This window comes from Lycium barbarum, chromosome 2 (genome assembly GCF_019175385.1).
Source record: "Lycium barbarum isolate Lr01 chromosome 2, ASM1917538v2, whole genome shotgun sequence".
NCBI lineage: Eukaryota > Viridiplantae > Streptophyta > Magnoliopsida > Solanales > Solanaceae > Lycium > Lycium barbarum.
Genome location: NC_083338.1, coordinates 125,999,098 through 126,019,447, shown reverse-complemented (window position 1 = coordinate 126,019,447; position 20,350 = coordinate 125,999,098). Strand labels below are relative to the sequence as shown.

Below are 20,350 nucleotides of genomic sequence, written 5' to 3'. Positions count from 1 at the left end.
CGTTAATTTGAGATTAAAAAAATTATTTGCTCTATAGTGTAGTTGCAAAGTAGCAAACGACGCTTCAAATTCATCCATATATGCTTTCTGCTTATACACATTGGAAATTCCATCCTGTAAGCCCAATACTTTTTTTTTTTTTTTTTTTGGCTATAGTCCTTTTTTTTTTTTTGGTCCAGAAGAAACGTAGGAGTATTATTATATTATAACAAATTAAAAGTTAACCGTACAGGAGCTGAGATAGGTACATCTAAGGATAGGAACTGATTTTCTGAGACATCATAATCTATTGTTTTAAGCGAAATATTTGGTCACTTGAATTTTATTATATATGTATAACGTTATTTTAAAATTAATATCGTATTAAGATGAGCTTATATTAAGCCACATGACAATGATAATTTAAATAGCCGACCCCAACTTATTTGAAATTGAGGCAGGATGGTTGTAGTTAAAATCAATTTTCGTACTTTCTCTTTTGAACCTTATGAGATTTTCATATACTTAGTGTAATTATTTCTACAATAACTTTTATGATAGAACACCAATAAGAAATAAAAAGTTATATAAATGTTGAAAAAAGTTATTGACCTAAAACGTGAGAATAGGAAATTTCTTGGAGAAAAGGTCATAAATAGTCCCTTATCTATGGGAGTAGGTCTAAAATGGTCCCTCAACTATACACTTATCGGTTTTAGTCCTTTAACTATCCAAAAACTTATCAAATTTAATCTCCATCTATTTTTTTTATACAAACAGAGTACAAACTCATAAACCTTCGTGAGATTAATCGTTAAATCATTCCTCAGACCTATATTTCTCTCTCTATGCTTCTTTTTCCTCAAGTTCATTCTTTAACCTCCACTTTTTTCCTCAAGTTCTCTCTAGCGTTTCGTAACCGACGGACTGCGTCAGTTAAAACCGACGGAAAACCGACCCATTCCTTCGGTTTTGTTAAAAAAAAAATTAAAAAAACCGACGGTCTCACGTCGGTTTTTTTTTTTTTTTTGAAAATTAAAGAATGAAATGTAGGAACTTGGAATTGAACCCGGGTATGTTCCTTGGCATTAAAGGGCTTTACCACTAGACCACTGATATTTTTTGTTCATATACTTACATTGATTTAATTTATACTGTTTTTTCGCTCTAAAAACTAACGGAGTCCGTCTCTGTCTGTTTTTTTTATAAAAAAATAAAAATAAAAACCGACGGACTCCATCGGTTTATTTTAGAAAATAATATAAAAAATAATTATATTTTTTCGCACATTTTTGTGCAAAAAATTACCGACGCTTTCTTAAAAAAAATTATTGAAAAAATCGACGGAAACCGACGGAATCCGTCGGTCTTTCCGTCAGTTTTTTCCATCGATTTTTTTCCGTCGGTTTTTACCGGTTTTTTAGTAGTGTTTGAGAAGAATGGTTACAGAAATTTTGTGCCTGAGTTTGTCTTTTCAAATTTTAGAGACTCGAGTGGGACACCAGTGCCAGAATGCTCTTTTTTTTTTTTTTTAACAAGAGGAACTTGAGGAAAAAGAAGCAGGGAGAGAGAAATATAGGTCTCAGGAATGGTTTAACGATTAATCTAATGAAGGTTTATGAGTTTGTACATTGTTTGTATAAAAAAATAGACAGAGATCAAATTTGATAAGTTTTTGGATAGTTAAAGGACTAAAACCGATAAGTGTATAGTTAAGGAACCATTTTAGACCTACTTCCATAGATAAAGGACTATTTATGGCCTTTTCTCAAATTTCTTGAGATCAAACGTGATTGCAATATTAAGGGTTGGTTGAAGCAAGTGATATGAGGATAAAATATTGATGTTATAAGGAAATGATTTAGGATCGAAATTGAGGAAATTATTTTCCCTTTTGATATTTTACTAATAAACAATGTATAAGAAAAGTCTTTCTTGTAAAAAAATATTGTAAAATTCAACCCCTCATTTTGAGTACCTATGCCTAAATTTATGTTTTGAAACTTTGAACAAATTATTTTTACCATTTAGGACTTGTTGGGCTGATTTGGGTTGGGACCGGAGGGGCTCAGGTTGAGTTTCAAATCACTTAGAAACTAGGTTACTAATTTTTAGTTGTCAGCTAATCCATCACAATCGTACCCACCAATTCGCAATCGCGGAGGAGGGAGTCAGGCAAAGCCTTGGATCACGATACCCACAAGATCGCGAAAGCCTAGGGACCTAACCAATTTGTTCAACACGACCAAAACTTAGTTTTGCGATAGCGAAGGTTGTCTGTATGGTGACTCAGTCATTCGAAGGTATCTCTTCGCCCGCTTCAATCATCCCACGGTAGAATTCTCTTTCACATATTTCACCAATTATTTCAGACTTATGTTCGAGTCTCATGACTCCAGAGTAGAAAAGAACATATAAAAAGGATACTTTGAGTCTTGACTCCCATATATTGGGTATGGATTGATCATCCCTAATGAGTCACATATTCGCACCTCACTCCAAATATAAGTGCATGCCAGATGCTCAAGAACCAAAGTAGTTTATTTGATTTAATTGCTATGTGTCCATGTTGAATTGCTTACCAGACTTGCATATTTTTTAGATCTGATATACCAGATTATTCATAAAACTTCTATTATTGGTTTTATGATTATGACTCAGATATTATGTTCACGACTTTGTATTCAGTATGTAAGTCTTGTCTCGCCATTTAAGGGACGGTCAGCAAAGCATACTGAGTACCGCGATTGTACTCACGTTTTCCTTTCTTCCTTTTTTGCTTAAATGAAGATCCTAGTACCAACTAATCATGAGGCTAGCCTTGCTGACAACACGGTTGGCCTAGTTCTATAGTGGTGAGCCGGCTGTACTATTCCTATAGTGGCTTTCTATGTTATTTCAATCAGCTAGCCTAAAAGGTATAAAAATACACAGTATAAATCAAAAGGGGTAACCAAAAATTTACAGACCAAAACGGGTATAACGTGGATCAGTCCACGTTATACCCCAATTTTTTTTTCCATTGTCAGAACAATCACGGAAAAATTAAAAAAAAAAAAAGGTATAATGTGGACTGATCCACGTTATACAAAATTATTTGTATAACGTGGATCAATCCACGTTATACCTTTCATTAATTTTTTCCCCCGGCATTTTACAAATACTTTGTAAGACGTTGCCTCTATTTAAATCATATTCGGCTGTGTTTTTAATAAAAAAAATTATTAATTTTTTAATTTTTAAAGCATATAGTTAATTTCAGTGATTAACTCAAATAAATATTTTAACACATGCAACAATTAAATATGTGTTATATACGCGAATAGAAATAAAAAATAAAATATAAGTTAAATAAACATCACACATTAACTGAGTAGTAAATGTTAAATTACATACTAACTATTAAACGGCACAAGACATGTTATATATTCTTGGAAGATTACATAAGGAAACAACAATCGTACAACTTAAGAAAAAACATAAAAACCAACAAGCAACAACAACTACTGATTTATGTCGGGGCAGCGATTCTTGTTATGACCTGTTTGCTTGCACGTACTACACTTTCTAGCCATGCGAGCAGGAGCTATATCCATTTCATTCCTCCTTCTAGTTGTATTCCGCGCTCCTGAAGTTCGCTCATATTCAGTGTTTGCAATTAAACTGAAGGGAGAAGGTGGCCAATATGCCTCATCACCCAACGGTGAAAAATTTTCACTGTACGTTTGCTTGTAAAACCTGCAACTGTAGTACTTGCTAACATAGGTCTTTGGTTGAATTCCGCGGATATCACAAAATTTAATTGCATGTGAACATGGCATATGGTAGTTTCTCCACTTCCCACACGAACACTTTTTCCCTTCGGCAGAGACTTTATGGATATTTCCGCCCTTACCTTCGTGTGCAAATGTCAGAATCTCAAAGACCCCTTCAGTTGCATTGTATTGTTGTATGTCAGTATGCTTTAGGGACCTCTCCCAGTATTCATCAAACTTCTTTTCAACAGCGCGCGGCCAAAACTTTTTATCTGCAATCAACAAATCAGCAAGGGTGCTTCTCTCAACAAACCGATCAACAAGATTTTTAAACGTATAACGGACCATGGCAATAACGGGCAATCCACGAGCTTTCTTCAATAAACCGTTGTAAGACTCGGAGACATTCATTGTCATAGCCCCCCACCTATGACCGTTGTCCTTATGCAATGTCCATTTCTCCTCCGGAAGAGCTTTTAACCACAGATGCGTTAGAGGTGACATGGTTTTGATTTGTTCCATCCTCATTTTATACTTCTTCTTCTGGTGCTCTGTAGGTCACTGCTGAGGAACTTTTTATTGAAGTTGCTTTTCAAATGCCGAACGCAAAACCTATGGTGTGTGGATGGTGGTTGTAACCAATCATGTGTTTGGACACATTGCAAGATGCCATGATGACGGTAAAAAATAAGTTCAATTCCTTGTCTCTCACGAACAATATGTCTCCACAACAACACAAGAAACCACGTCTAGGACTCAAAGCTCTCACGTGCAACAATAGCATATGCAAGTGGAAAAATGTTATTGTTCGCATCAATTCAAACAGCAATTAGCAGTTTCATCTCATACTTACCGTACAGATGAGTACCGTCTATTGAGATGACAGGCCTGCAACTTTTGAATCCATCGATGCTTGGTTTATAAGCCCAGAACAGAAACTTGAAGATGTGTTCACCTTGCATTGTAGTTGATTGGTGCTCCCACTCAACAACGGTCCCCGGATTGAAATATTTTAAGGCAGCCATGTATCGGGGCAATGTCTTGAAAGAGGTTTCAAAATCACCAAATACCATTTCAATAGCTTTCTTACGCCCCTTTGTGCTTTTCTATAACTAGGAGTAAACGTATGCAATCCTTTTATTTTTTGCTGAACTGACTTAATACTGACGTATGGATCGACCATAATATATGGTATCAACGTAGTAGCAATTAGGTGACTGTTCAAATTGGAATGATCCTTTCTGTAATCATCCGTGAGACAACTGTGGTGGAGAACCGCTTTGCCTGCCTTCCACATACCACTTGAAATTTCTCTAAAACGGATCATCCACTCACATCCCAACATATGATGCTTGCAATTAACCCTCCAAAATTTACCTTTGGACTGATCACAAATGAATTCTTTCTTTTCTTTGAGACAATATTGTCTCACTGCGCCTTTCATTTCTTGCTTGTTCTGAAATAACATACCTAATTGCATAATATAAAGAAAATTATCAACCCCTTAAAAATGGGCCAACAAATAAAAAGAATATTCATTACCACCATACTAACCTGATCTGATAAATTCAGGTTTTTTACAATCCCAAAGTGTAGATCGAACTGGACCGTCATCTCTCATGAAGGCAAAATCATCTGGGCCTTCTTCTGTGTTATCCAAATATGGAATCACATTAGAATGGTAACTAATGTTACCATCACTTCGAGTAGTAATGTCTTCATAAGAATGACCATCATCATCAAATGAGTGATCATCGTCTGTTTCTGTGTGATCTAATGGGATATCACTATTTGACTCATCGGAGTGATCATTAGCTACATCATTATTGCTCACAATTTGTGTGAGCTGAGTTAATACGGAGTTTTCTTCAAAATCGTTACACCTACAAACATAGGAAAATTCAAGGGGTTCAAATCTCAGAAACAATTAGTTAGAAGTCTCCTAGTTTAAGCGAAAAAAACATCGTTATATTTACCTTTCTGTAAATGACTCCACTTGAGTAGGGCGATATCGAACTATACTCCCGCCACCTAATTCACTTGTATCTGGAGCACTACTCGGTCCAGGAATATCACAGCTCTGCATAGTCCAAGTGACTGGCTACCAACTCCTACCATTGTTTCTTGTCGAAGTGTACCTCTTTGAAGTCCAATATTCATAGCGGGAAGATACGTAGTACCCCGAATATCAAACTCATCGTCAGTGGGTGCTTCAACATTAGTAGAGCGTTCAACAGTTGCATACATGTCAAGTGTCGCTATACTGATATGATTGCTAAATATATCAGGACTTCGAAGAAATAACGATAAGGAGTCATCGTCCGAAATAAGAGTTTCCTCGTAAATGGGAAATACCCTAGCCGTAATTGATGTTGGATATAGTCCAGTGATAACCTCTGAAAGGTTAGGATCAGATATGACCATTTTGCTTATGAAAACACGTTGTAGACTATCGTATTTGAGGGAAATTGGAAACCTTTGTACGGGTCCCGGACGACGGTTATAATTCACTGAACCTTCTTCGTACACAACTTTACCACCCCAATATAAATTAACTCTTACTCTAAGGTCACGCATGTCAAGCAAATAGTCTAAATTAAGTAAGTCACCGGACTTATCCGGAAATATCGTGCTGCCACAAAGCCATAGCAAGTACAACCTAACCCGCTGTTGCACATCAATTTCTGGGGTCTGATCTGTAATGTCATCTAAGCCTCTAATATATTCAATTAATTTATTTACTTCTAATCTACTAACACTATTAAAACAATCCAGTCCGGGTGCCCAACCAATAAGCTCATGGATCAATTGTTGCCACCCAACAATACTTATATTTCTAGCATTAAGATCATTCAAGGGATTACCATCAACAACCAAGCCAAACATGAGCTCAATATCTTGTAATGTGATGGTCGCCTCACCTGTACGCCGATGAAAGGTGTGCGTCTCAGGACGCCATCTCTCTATAAGTGCAGTGATGACTGCCCAATCATATGATACACATCCTACCTCTACTACTCCCCTAAATCCACACAGGACAAAGTAGTCAAGGATGCGAGGATGAAAAGGATGACGCCTCACGTGCTTCCAAAATTCGGTATCTGCGCGGCGAGGAAACAGGCATCCGGTCGGTCCTCTCAAGGCACCATCCCACACAGCCCGTGATCGATGCTTCTCCTGGAGTGTTAACACATCGTACACTTCTGGCCCTGAATGTACGCATACCCGTGAAAACTCCATACCTTATATAAAAAAAAAATGAAGTCCAGATCAAGCTATTTGGAGTAACTTACTATTAAAAAATATATATTATTCCACTTTTAGCAGAACAAATATGCACTGGCTAGATAAAGCCAACTTCCATACGCCTTATTTAGAAACCACTGATAGTGGACCACATTAATACCTATAAGGTATAGACAAAATAATTGTCCACCCACTTAGACTTAGGTCCCATATAATAAAGCATTATCATGACATTTTAAGTATCTTTTTTTTTGGGGCTACTGAGGCATCAATTAAGTTTCACTTTTCTGGCTATATAAATATCACATTAAAGGTACAATGAAAAACAATTAGTTATTCAGATCTTTTATATAACAATCCACAAAAATAACAGTAACATAACAACAAATTTCTTCAAAAGTGCTACTAAACAAATCGGACCTTTTATATAATAATGCTTCTAACAATCATATCTTAAGTTCAAATTAAAATAACACAAATAACACAAACATATATCTTATACGTATTAAAATAACACAAATAAAAAATAACAATTAAGATATATAAGACAAACAGATATCTACATCTACTATAAATATATAATATTATATGAGTTAGAAAAAATACCTTAATTTAAATAGCCTTAAAAGATAAAGATGAAGAAGTTGCTCCAAAAATTAGACTGTAATGCAGGGTTTAAAAAGAAAATAAATGGAGGAGAAGGAGATGGAGAGGTTCTGTAACTTCAAAAATGGAGGAAGAAGCGGAGGAGAAAGAGCTGAAAATTTAGGGCAACAATGTGAGTCGTGGACGGTACCACGTTTTACAAATATATATTGTAAAATGGGGACTGATCCACGTTATACAAATAATTTTGTATAACATGGATTAGTCCACGTTTTACAACATATATTTGTAAAACGTGGACTGATCCACGTTATACCTTTTAATTTTTATTTTTATTTTATTTTTTCGTGATTGTTTTGACAATGGAAAAAAAAATTGGGGTATAACGTGGACTGCTCCACGTTATACCTGTTTTGGTCTGTAAATTTTTGGCTATCCCCTTTTGGTTTATACCGTGTATTTTTATACCCTTTAGGCTCCAGACTCATTATTAGCATGTGGAACGAGTCCTGTCGCATTAGGTGTCATGATTTTAGATTGTAATAGTCTAACTTAGTACTTTGGGGCTTAATAGACTTTCTTAAATCTGGTATCGGTCTCTTAGCTAGGGGTGTACAAAGTAAACCGATAAACCGCACCAAACCGTTAAACCGAGTCAAACCGAGAAAAAAACCAGATTAGTAGTTTGGTTTGACTTGGTTTGGTGTTGAAAAAAAAAACCCGACCATAATTGGTTTGGTTTGGTTTTAGCTAAAAAAAGTCAAATCGAACCAAACCAACCCGACATTACATGTATTCAATTTTTAAAATATTTTATACATAAAAATATTTATTTATAATGTAATTTATAAATATTTCTTAAATTTTTTCGTAGTTTTTTTTTTCTATTATCATATTATTTAAGATTGAACTTAAAACTTTGAATGTCAATAAGTTTTATATCATATGGATATATTAGTAACTCATATAAAGTCCAAACCAAAACCAACTCAACACCAATACTAACAAAAGAAATTCAATTTACCACTAGGAATGACAATAATGTTGGATATCTATTCTTTGTTTTACATAATTGGTTTAGAGAGTGAAAATACATAACTTAAGCTTTTTTTTTCTTGTCATGTAATTAATACTTATTAATCGTACTTATTTTAGCATGACTTAGTATTTTTAGATTATAGTCATTTTCTTTATGGCTTATTAATTAGCAATATTTATTTTAACTGATTTTATTAACTTTTGTTGAATATTTTAATACAATGTCATCACTCTTCTCACATTTTGTGTTATTTTCTTATGAAACACCTTAATTATATAGTTGTGTCTTACTGGGATTAAAGACATATTTGAAGTAAAAGTTATATATTTCGTATCAAGACTATTCCGGAAAAAATTAAAACCCGAAAAACTCGAGAAAACCGAATAATCCGAAAAAATCCGTGATTGGAAAACCCGAATTTTATTGGTTTGGTTTGGTGTATAAATTTAAAAACCCGACGCAATTGGTTTGATTTAGTGTTTAAAAAATCTGAACCAACCCGGTCTATGTACACCCCTACTCTTAGCTGTAGGATTTGATCGTGACAAATTCAATATCGGAGCATTAGGTTGATAAATCCTCGAGTAATGGAACCTGTGTCATAAGACTCATAGAAAAGTACAGAGCATTAGGTTGATAAATCCTCGAGTAATGGAACCTGTGTCATAAGACTAAGGCTGGCAACCGGTTCCAACCGGAACCGGTTATGGAACCGGTTAAGGAACCGGCCGGTTCCGGTTAAAAAACCGGTAACCGGTTCCGGTTTACCGGTTTTCCACTCCAAACCGGAACCGGTCCGGTTTGGAGTGGTTAAAATCTATTTTTTTTTTTTTTGTATTATATATATATATATATTATAGTATTTATTAGTATATTGTAGCTATATTTACATATGTTAGACAAGTTTATAATTAAAGTTTAAATATTTACTGACTAACAGACTAACAGCAAGTCAGCAATACAGAATAGTGTTTTTCGTATACATATATATGTATAACTTATATATATAACTTATATATACTTATATATATATAACTTATATATACTTACATATACTTATATATTTGTATAACTTAATATATATACTATATATATGTATATATATGTACTATATACTATATATATATATATTTATATACTATATATACTTATATATATGCATAACTTAATATATATACTATATATACATATATACTATATAAGTATATATACTTAATATATATATGTTATATATTTATATATAATATATACCAACGTTTTTTTTTTTTTAATTTTTCACCGGTTTAACCGGTCCGGTTCCGGTTTAACCGGTTCCGGTTTCCAAAATATTGGAACCGGACCGGTAAACCAATACACGGTTAACCGGAACCGGTTAACCGGTTCGGTTACCGGTTAAAACCGGTTAAATGAAACCGGTTGCCGGGCGTACATAAGACTCATAGAAAAGTACATTTTATAGGTATATTGTGCACGATACTTCATGTGTCGTATGTTAGAGCTTAAAACTTAAGTAGGAATAACAACTCTACAATTGATCTCCCCTCATTATTCGATTTGAAATAGAATAACGACGAAAGGCAAAGAAATAGAAATGAGCAAATCTTTTGAAGATTAAATTTTCCGACTTCGAATTATTCCAAGATTTTGCGACTGCTCAATCATTACATATTGCGATTTCTCGATTATGGATAATGATTCCCTATAGTAGGTAGAAGCAAGAATTATAAATAGAAACTCTTTATCTTTCTCTTATGTTGAAAGTTGATAAGATTCTAGTTAGACCTTATCTAGAAAACATTTTAAATTAGTTTTCTCCATGATCAATTTTTAAGCCAATTAAAATATTGGGAAAAGCCGAAAAAGTCTTGAAGACTTACCATGTTAGATTTGTTTCATTTTAAGCTTCTGCATTTCCGTCCTAAAACTTGAACTGTTATTTTAGTTTTTTTACTACCACTACGGATAATAAATCAAAGCCTTCATAGTTACAAAAAAACAAGTAAGGAATGTTATTATATGGATGAAATCTTTCCATTCCTAATTTAGAGGTGTGAAATTCAAGACCGGATATGAAGGTTCTTGAACAGGGAGTGTATATTCTACTTTGGTGTATTTTACGCAATACAAATTCGAATTAGTCGAGTCAGTAGATACTAGACAGTGAATCGTTAAACAATTGTATAAAATGTGTATGCGGACCACTTAATGTTCAATCACCATTTGAAGAGTAATTAAAAATAGCCAATTTTTAGGTACAAAGACCTTTTTGCCCTTCTTCATTTGAAAACGACAAACACACACTTCATCATCGCCACTGCTTTTCTTGCAAACATCAAGACACTGTCATGTAATTCAAAACTTTTAAATATGAAACTCCAGCATGGTATAATAGAGTTCGACACGTTCATATATGTGAAAAGCCTGATTTATCAACCACACATTATCTAATCAAATTCAGTTCTCTCTCGACATATTCCTCAAAAAATCTGATTCAGGCAATGAAGTGAATACTTAAATTGGTAGCTATTTTATTTCAATCTTTCCAGACATAACCAAAGAATGGAAAAGATTCTACCGTGTTGGAGTCCGAACTTCTACAAGAAAAACTCCAGTACATTATACTGGCATGGAGCATGAGTTGTATAAGTTTGACTGTCCTGAAGTTTCATTTTTATAAGTTTGACCTCGAGGACATTCTCATGGGGTTTCACTTTTACAAGTTCGAACTCAGTAACAATATCTTGAAGTTTCATTTTTATAAGTTCGAAATATATCACATTAATTTCTCAAATACCACCATGAAATTACCTTATTTCTTGAGCAAATTTTATATGTAGTCATCCGAGGACAGTAAACTACCTGCTGAAGTTACTTACGCTTATTTTGTTTCAGCAAAGTCACTCAACTTAGATTACGTTATCCACAAAGTCATTATAGCTAGAAAATTAAAGGGATAATTTCATAAACCTCCCTTCAGGTTTGGTTTCGTAACACTAACACCCCTTGTGATTTATAATATTACTCTTACATTTTTATTTACTTGAGTGATTTTATTGATACAAAATAAGCATAACTAATAAAGGTTCAAACTCCAGTAAGTTTTCTTAGAGTGTGAATCATGGTAGTTCAAACTCCAATAAAAAAAATCATTTTGTATTTTAGCTAATTTTTATCTGAATTTTATTTCCCTATTAAAAGTGGCTAAAGTTTGAATAGTTTTAAAATTGTGGCTAAATACTAATTGGCGGTCTGAAAAGGAGTCCATGTTTCCTAAACAAATGCGATAAGTTAAACTCTTGATTGCATGTCAAGAAGTTACTAGGGCAAATATATACTTTTTGACAACAACAAAATACAATTGTAGCAGTATATAGAAAATAACTTCACCGCGAAAACTTTCAAGCTCATATCTTGTAGGTTCGTCACCATTAATCCCGTTTGCCATGCATCTCTCTCTCTCTCTCTATATATATATATTCCGAATTTTGTCACTGTTCTTTTTGGCAATTTTATTCCGAATTTTCAGCTCACACTAAAATTACAGATCACTGGCATATATAGTTTGACTATAAAACAATATCTATAGGCATAAGCACGATTCTAGTTTGAAAGTCAACAAAACTCTCTTTGGAAAACATACTCATATTAACTAAGTTTGCGTTTGAGTAATTGTGAACTAATCTCTGCCATTTGTCAAATGCATGGATTATTAAAAGAAGAAGGGACATGCTTTGCATAAATTAAGTAGCTATGCTACTCTCTTAGAAGGCAAGATATGATCATATTGATAATATATTTGTAAATAAATTAATATTACAAACAAACAAATAAAAATAAATAAATGAATGAATATACAGCTAGCCATCAATACATGTTCTCCATTAAAAAGATGCTCCAAAGTTTGAAATTCAACTCCATGACAACAGAGCTTCCATGTTTCTTGCAGATTTCCCGAACAAAATTGATTCTTTCAAACACCTATTTCAATGCATGTAATTAAGAAGAATATCTTGTAACTAATTATTCCGTTCCTAATTTATCCTGTTTTTATATTCTTCCGGCAAATGAATCATAATACTTCCAAAAAGAATAAAACAAAAAAAATCAGGTTTTTTATTCTTCTTAACCATTGAACAATCCCCCCAAAACCTTCAACCAAACTTTAATTAATTGAATAAAAAGGAAAAATAAGGAAAACTCAATCGTACGTCAACAGTACTTGTGAGTATCGAAAAACTTGTTTAAGTTCTTAGTATCAACATTGATGTTTTCACTGGCAAAGCACAGATAAGTTAGAAGATTTTTATTCGGTAAAGTGGTATAAACAAAACACAATCTCATGGTCTGATATTTTCAATGTTTTATGCTATTTTTCAAATAACAAAATTTTATCATAACTTTCTAATTCACATGTGATAATTCACATGTGAGAAGTGACACCTATTTATATGGAGAGATCGGTTTTATGACTCATTACAAAACTTCTTTAGTTATCTGACCCTTTTCACAAGAGATCGGTGAAATATTAATAATACAGGAGATTTTATAGGATGATTTTCATCTATTTCAAATTGTAATCGGTCTCAATTAGCTATTTCTCCTCTAGCTATTTTATGTATCTGTTTGGTCATCAGTCTAAAAGGCTCTTATGTATCCTCTTATTTAGGAATATTTAACATATTTAAAATAAGGAATTTTTCAAAATCGAATTAGCAGGTAATTAGATTGATCATAGTTAGCAAAATTAATTAGGAACTTAATGAGCACGCAAGTAAATTGAAATATGCATGCATGGACAAAAGCACGTGTGGTGATAAGTGTAGATGAACGTAAATTAACCAAAAGAATCCATACACAAAACTTCAAATAATAAGTTCCAAACAACACCGAATCTGTATACTATTACTTGTTAGAAGAAGACAAGAATTTCTCTTTAAAAAGGAATCACAACAATTAATGGTCCACCCTATGCAACTATTTCAACCTACGACTTCTATCAAATTAATAGCTTGCAATTTGGGTATATATCCTAGGTGTTTAATTATTTGAGTACGGATATTTAAATCCGACGATATTTTTAGGTGAACATATTCTTTTACAATTTGAATAGTAGAAAATGACTCTATAACGATCTCTCGTATGTAAAAAAAGATTTCTTATAAAAAGAGGTAAAAAAAATTGAGAATAAATTTGTAAAGAACTACAAAACTAATTTACATATGAATTGCTACTGCAAAGTCTACCTCATGTATTATTAGTGCCGTTTTTGTTGATGTTTGTATTGATATTACTACTTGGTGTTGCTATTCATATAGTCATTGATTAAATCATTTTCTATGCTCCTTGCATGGTGAAATATATAGAACTCTAGGGAATACTCTGGATGCTATTCGCACATTTTGAAGAGTTTGAACTCTAAAATTTCCAAGATCAAAAGTTCTAGCTCGCATTTCGAGTGGCTAGTTGTTTAAACAAACAAAATTATATTACTCAAAAAGTTAAATTAAATGATTTTCTTATTTATAAATTATTGCCTACACTATCTCACATGAAATACGTGCGTACATCCTTTTATATTAAAAAAAATAATGTTTCAAATATCATTAATTAAGGTAGATATAGTTGATAGGATATCTGTGAGGTGGACATTAGATTAAGACGTACTAGCTAAAATATTTATTCAAAGAATCTATAAGTGGATTAGGACATATATATTTCATCTCATCAAGCTCTATGGTCTAATGGACCAATACACCTCCCTCATCAAGACGTCATTACTGGATCATAATGAATTTAATCTGTCAAAGCTTTTTTTCCCCTTTCATTAGTCATATATGAACTTTCAATTTGACTTAAAAACAAAATTTGAATAGAACACATCAAAAACAAAAATGATACGTAGATTTCTCATCGTTTTGCGTAACAGAGTCGCCTTTTGCATTTCTCAAGAATTCTAAAATAGGAAAAGTTTCAAATAAAAATAGAATCTATTTAAAGGAGTGGGATGAGGAGGAGGAATATATATGAATAAAATTCACAGATAATGACAGCTTTAAGGTGAAGTTCAACTACTATGGTAGCCTTATGATAAGATTAATGTGGGATAAGGCAAAAAAGCAGTTTTTGTCCATAAAAATGAAAATAAATTGAAGGCATTTGGTAGAAAAGCATCTAGAAGGAGGGGATGTTTCTTTTTTTGTTATACCAAAGACTTGTCCTTATGAGGACGGTAGGTTAGATATCTAATTTTTTCAGTTGTTTTTGTCTGTTTCAGGTTGGCATCTTTTTTGCTTTCCGAACAACCAAAAGTAAGAGAAAGAAAACCAGAATTAAGCACTAAATAAAAATTAAAACATCACCTCCACCAAAAATATGGTGAAATAGATAGAATAATTTTGCCTTAATCAAAGATCCAAGTTTGAATTCTGGAAATGAAGAACTTTTGGTAAAAATAGTTTCCCTTTCTAATAAGTTTTACATATCATGCGAACTTGTATTAGTCAACAATTCATTTCGAATAGGGATTAAATTAAACCAAACGAAAAAAGTTAAAAGAAAGGAACCATATATAACTCATATTCTTCAAAGAGTACTCACAAAGAATAAATACTAAAATAAAATAAAATGAAAAGAGAAAACTAACAATCTTGACATTGAACACTTTCTTTTTTCTAACAAAAAGATACCCTCAATCCTTCGTATTAATCAAATACCACAATCAAACTCTTTATACCTTCCCCTTTGTCCTACTACGCTTGTCACAAAATGACAAGAAAGAATTTTTCGAGATAATTAAATCCCCATCTTACATTTTTCCCTTATATAAAGCTGCCTTTGTTCCCCCCTCAAAACCACTCTCTACATTTTCCATCTTCCTCAATTTATCTCTTCATCAATATAACACAAGATGGGAGATATTATTGATAATGAGGAAGAGTTCTTGAGTCTTACACTTGCTATAGTCACAAATTCATCATATTGTGAGAGGAAGAATATTAATAAGAAAATCAAGAAGAGGAAGAGGAGGGAATTGGCTTTCATCAATACTTGGGATTTGAATGAAAGTTGTGAAGGAAAAATATTTAGTCTATTGGAGTTGAGAGAAGCCATGCTAAAAATTGATGTAAACAAAAAGGGTGTGGTTGAAGATGGAAAAGGCCTTCACCTAATCCACTCATTGCTTATTTCTGCCACATCAATTGATGAAAATAGCATGGATTTAGCTGTTGAAAACCTTCATGAACTATACCAAAATGTTTCCTTAGTTGGAGATTCTGTCCAAAGGGTTGCTGCCTATTTTGCTGATGGATTAATAGCGAGGCTATTAACGCGAAAATCACCATTTTATGACATGATAATGAAGCCTCCAACACAAGAAGAAGAGTTCTTGGCTTTCACTGAATTTTACAAGGTCTCTCCTTTTTATCAATTTGCTCATTTCACAGCTAACCAAGCCATTCTTGAAGCCTTCGAAAAAGAATTAGAATATAACAATGGATTCTTGCATGTTATTGACTTTGACATATCCTATGGATTCCAATGGCCTTCTCTTATTCAATCTCTCTCTGAAAATGCAACCACATGTAATAGAATCTCCCTCAAGATCACTGGCTATGGAAAAACAATCGATGAATTGAGAGAAACCGAGACAAGGCTTGTTAGTTTTACAAAGGGTTTTCGAAATTTATCTTTTGAATTTCACGGGGTTTTAAGTGGATCTAAACTTAGTAACCTAACAAAAAGGAAGAATGAAACATTAGTTGTAAATTTGATTTTTCATTTGAACTCATTAAGCACTTATTCCAAGATTTCAGAGACATTGAAAGAAGTCCATGATCTTTGCCCTTCTATAGTTACTATAGTGGAACAAGAAGGATGCAAAAGCCCTCAAATCTTCTTGCCAAGATTCGTGGAGTCATTGCATTATTTTGCAGCCATGTTTGACTCATTGGATGATTGTTTACCTGTTGATAGTATAGAAAGATTGAGCATTGAAAAAAACCATCTTGGGAAAGAGATCAAGAATGCTTTGAACTATGATCATAAAGGTGGCAACAATAATATTTACTCATCATCAAGATATGAACAGATGGAGACATGGAAAGGGAGAATGGAAAGCCATGGATTTTTAGGAATTCCATTGAGTTGTAAGAATATAATGCAAGCAAAGTTGCTTCTGAAAATAAGAAGTCATTCTTGTTCTCCAATACAGCTTGATGGAGGAAATGGAGGGTTTAGGGTTTTTGAAATTGAGGATCCAAGAGCCATTACTCTAGTATGGCAAGATAGGTCAATTGTCACAGCATCTGCATGGTATTGTGTATTGTAAAAACTATTCTAACATATTCTCCAATTCCTTTCCTTCACTGTGGAAATATTATATATACATGTTATTGGAAGTTTCAATGAGAGATTCTTTTTCTTTTCATTCAAATTTTATTATTTAACCGAAAATATTAGTTTAGAAGACTTAATTACAAGTTTTTCTTAGTGAAAGTGGATCTGGAGTAATCACGACTCCTGTTACCGGTCATCCAAAATTCTCACGAAGCGTATGAATTCCCCTTGTCCACAACTTAAAAATCCCTAGAAGATGCATGCAATTCTTTTGGATAGCTAATCCTAACCGTCATATTGTGGAAATACCTTATTTTCCTACATTCATATTGGTGTATTTATACTTATAGGTAGGGTTTAGAAGGAGAAAATCTAATGGACTAACGGGCTAATTAGCACCCTTTATGGCTGAAACTGACTCAATAGCTATTTCCAACGCCTCCCACTCACATGTAAGGGAATGCTCAATGTCAATGTTATTCCTTACCAGTTGCCAGACATATTTTGTTAGAGTATTTACCAGTCTCAATAAGGTCCCAGAAGATTTGATCTTCGTTATATGCATTGCCAATGTCAATTTTCTGAATATTGTCACAAATTTGGTTAGGCATAATCCTTCTAAGTTTTTCCCTGTCCCACCTACCTTGGTTGATGAAATTTTTGACTAAAAGCTTGGAGCTCTTTAGCTGAATCTGGGAGTCGGTGTGCAAGAGGACCCTTACAAGTTCAATTGTCCCACCAGAAGGAGCAAGAACTAGAGTTCACCTGCCAAACCATGGGTTTTTCAGCTTCCTCTCTAATTTGTAGCAGATGCTTCCAATCACGAGAGTCCCCTGAGGCCCATTTCTTACCAACCACATGAGCTCTAATGCAATATTTACTTTTGACAAAATTAGCCCAAAGAGAGTTAGAGGTTCTCAGCCTCCACCATCTTTGGCTCATATCTATTGGGGATGGGACTGATCTGAAGCTGGAATCACTAAACTGCAGTTGGATCCTCGTGTTGACATGCGCATACGTAGTAACTGTGAGTCTAAAAGACCCAGCATTATCACCGACTCTCTCTAAGCTATATAAGTGGTATCATTGTCTTATAATCCAGCTAATATGGATTTTGGTTGAAGCAGACATACTTTTATTGGCCAGACTAACTAGAATGTGTAATGCACATATGTATTACAGTATGAGTTTTGAAACTTAAAAGTTGTTAAACTGGTTATTTTGCCTTATCCTAGAGTTTTTATGTTATTTATCCAACTCATAGAAGAAGTTCAACTTCGCATATACATACACAACATATTTTGTTTTGGCAACCATTTGCACATCAATTATTCTTGAATAGTAGTTACAAACTCCTGAACTTTAGAGACTTGTATGCAGGGGCGGAGCCACATAGGGCCGAGGGGAACCCCCTTCGACGAAAAAAAATACTGTTTATACATGATTAAAATAATTTTTTATGTATATATAATATATGTTGAACCCCTTTTGTCTTTTTCATATGTTTACTTTTTTTATATTTTGAACCCCCTTAATGAAAATCCTGGCTCCGCCACTGCTCGAATGGCAGCAAAGTATTCAATTTTATAACTTACTATTGCTTCCAAACGCACACGTAAGTATACACGGTCGTACAAGTAATATAAGATTTTAAAGTCCAGATATCGTACCCACGGGAACTTATAATTAGCTATTTACTAAATTAAACTAATGCTAATTGTCTAAACAAGAAATAAAATCCAAAGTTATATTTATAAATAAAAGAAAACAAATAATGAACTTCAACCGAGAAAGAGCGGATTTTTATCGGAGTAGAGAAAGATCTAGGGCTGTGACCACTAACAATCCAGCTGAGTCTTCAAATCGTTCTACCTATGGGTTACTAGCTGATAGGTTGATGATAACTTTATGATATTCTCTCAAACTACTCACAAGACTGTAGATGCTACTATAACGCCTATAACTCTATGGTCGCCAGAGGTAACTAGAACGCATTTATTTCTCCGTAACCAATTAAGTAGGGCTAAAGGGTGTATCTCTGTCCTCAGTAGCGAAACGATAATATCGAACAAACTCTATTTATTCTTATTAAGTACGTGAATTTCCTTTCTCAAGTTCAATTCACGCACCACAGATAGTGTTCAATTAGTGATCAAGTAATTAAACAATTAAGCATAAGAATAAATAACCAACCCAAAAATATGGAAATTTAATTGTCACGACCCAACTAGAGGGCCATGACGGGTACCCGGAGCTACCTTACCGAGCACCACCTAACTCACTTGTCATCACATTTAATCTGAACATACACCATTCTCATCATAAAACCCATTACGAGACAACTTTCATTTACTTCCCAAACACACATATATATACATATATACATAGGCCCACAAGGCTACAAAATGATGCACAGAATATGCACTAATAAGATCATAAGCCATCTGCTACCCACACACATGTATCTACGAGCCTCTACTAGAATACTGGAATCATAAGGACGGGACAGGACCCCGCCATGCCCCAAATATGTACACAAAAATATACCAACAAGCGGCAACTCCAGAGAAGTGGAGTGATCATATACGACTGCTGATAGAGCTCTTAGGTATCCAATCCGTCTCCCTGTCTACCTGCAGGCATGAACGCAGCATCCACAAAAGGAAGGACATCAGTACGAACAATGTACTAAGTATGTAAGGCATGAACCATAATGTAGTAAAGCAATAAGAAACATGAGGGAAAAAGATAACCTGTATATCAAACTGCCCCTTAAGGCAAATACCATGCATGATTAGCCTATTAAGAAAACATTTTTCATACATACATAACATAATATCATCACTAGCCCACGTCCGGGGTAATCATCTCACGCCGCCCACTAGTGGTGACTGCCCGGCCAACTAGGCCCGGTGTAACTATCATCATCCATAAACCGCCCACCGAAGTGGTGTCTGCCCGGCTAATTAGGCCTGGTGTAAAAAAATAAGCATGCATGAGAGTCCAATTAAAAGCTATAATTCTATCGGAGTGACGTAAGGTCAGTAACCTCCGATTATATTATGGAATAATCATGATCGCCATGTCTCACCTTGAAGGAACTAGTATTATGAGGTGAGACTATCAACAACGAGTAATAACAAGAAAATCATGCAATATGATCATTACTCTCATTATAGCATCATTTCATAAGTTTAGAATCTCGATGGATAAAATCATCATGATCATCGTCATTATCATAGAACATATCTCATCCCTTTTTCATAGGAAGCTCTTAGAAATCTTTAGCCTTCAACTTTGGGATATGAGGAATTCACGGAAATATAAAGGAATCATAGTATAGGAGCCATGCCTTTGAAAGAAAGGGGCTAGCCTTACATACCTTTAC

The 20,350-nt window shown here is 34.0% G+C and overlaps 1 protein-coding gene across 1 annotated transcript; it reads left to right on the top strand.

The window, feature by feature from the left end:
- Positions 1-15,357: 15,357 nt before the first annotated feature.
- LOC132621970 (GRAS family protein RAM1-like) lies at positions 15,358-16,995 on the top strand. The gene has a single exon (XM_060336475.1). The coding sequence runs from the start codon at positions 15,533-15,535 to the stop codon at positions 16,952-16,954; it is 1,422 nt and encodes a 473-aa protein (XP_060192458.1). The 5' UTR covers positions 15,358-15,532; the 3' UTR covers positions 16,955-16,995.
- The last annotated feature ends 3,355 nt before the right edge of the window (positions 16,996-20,350 follow it).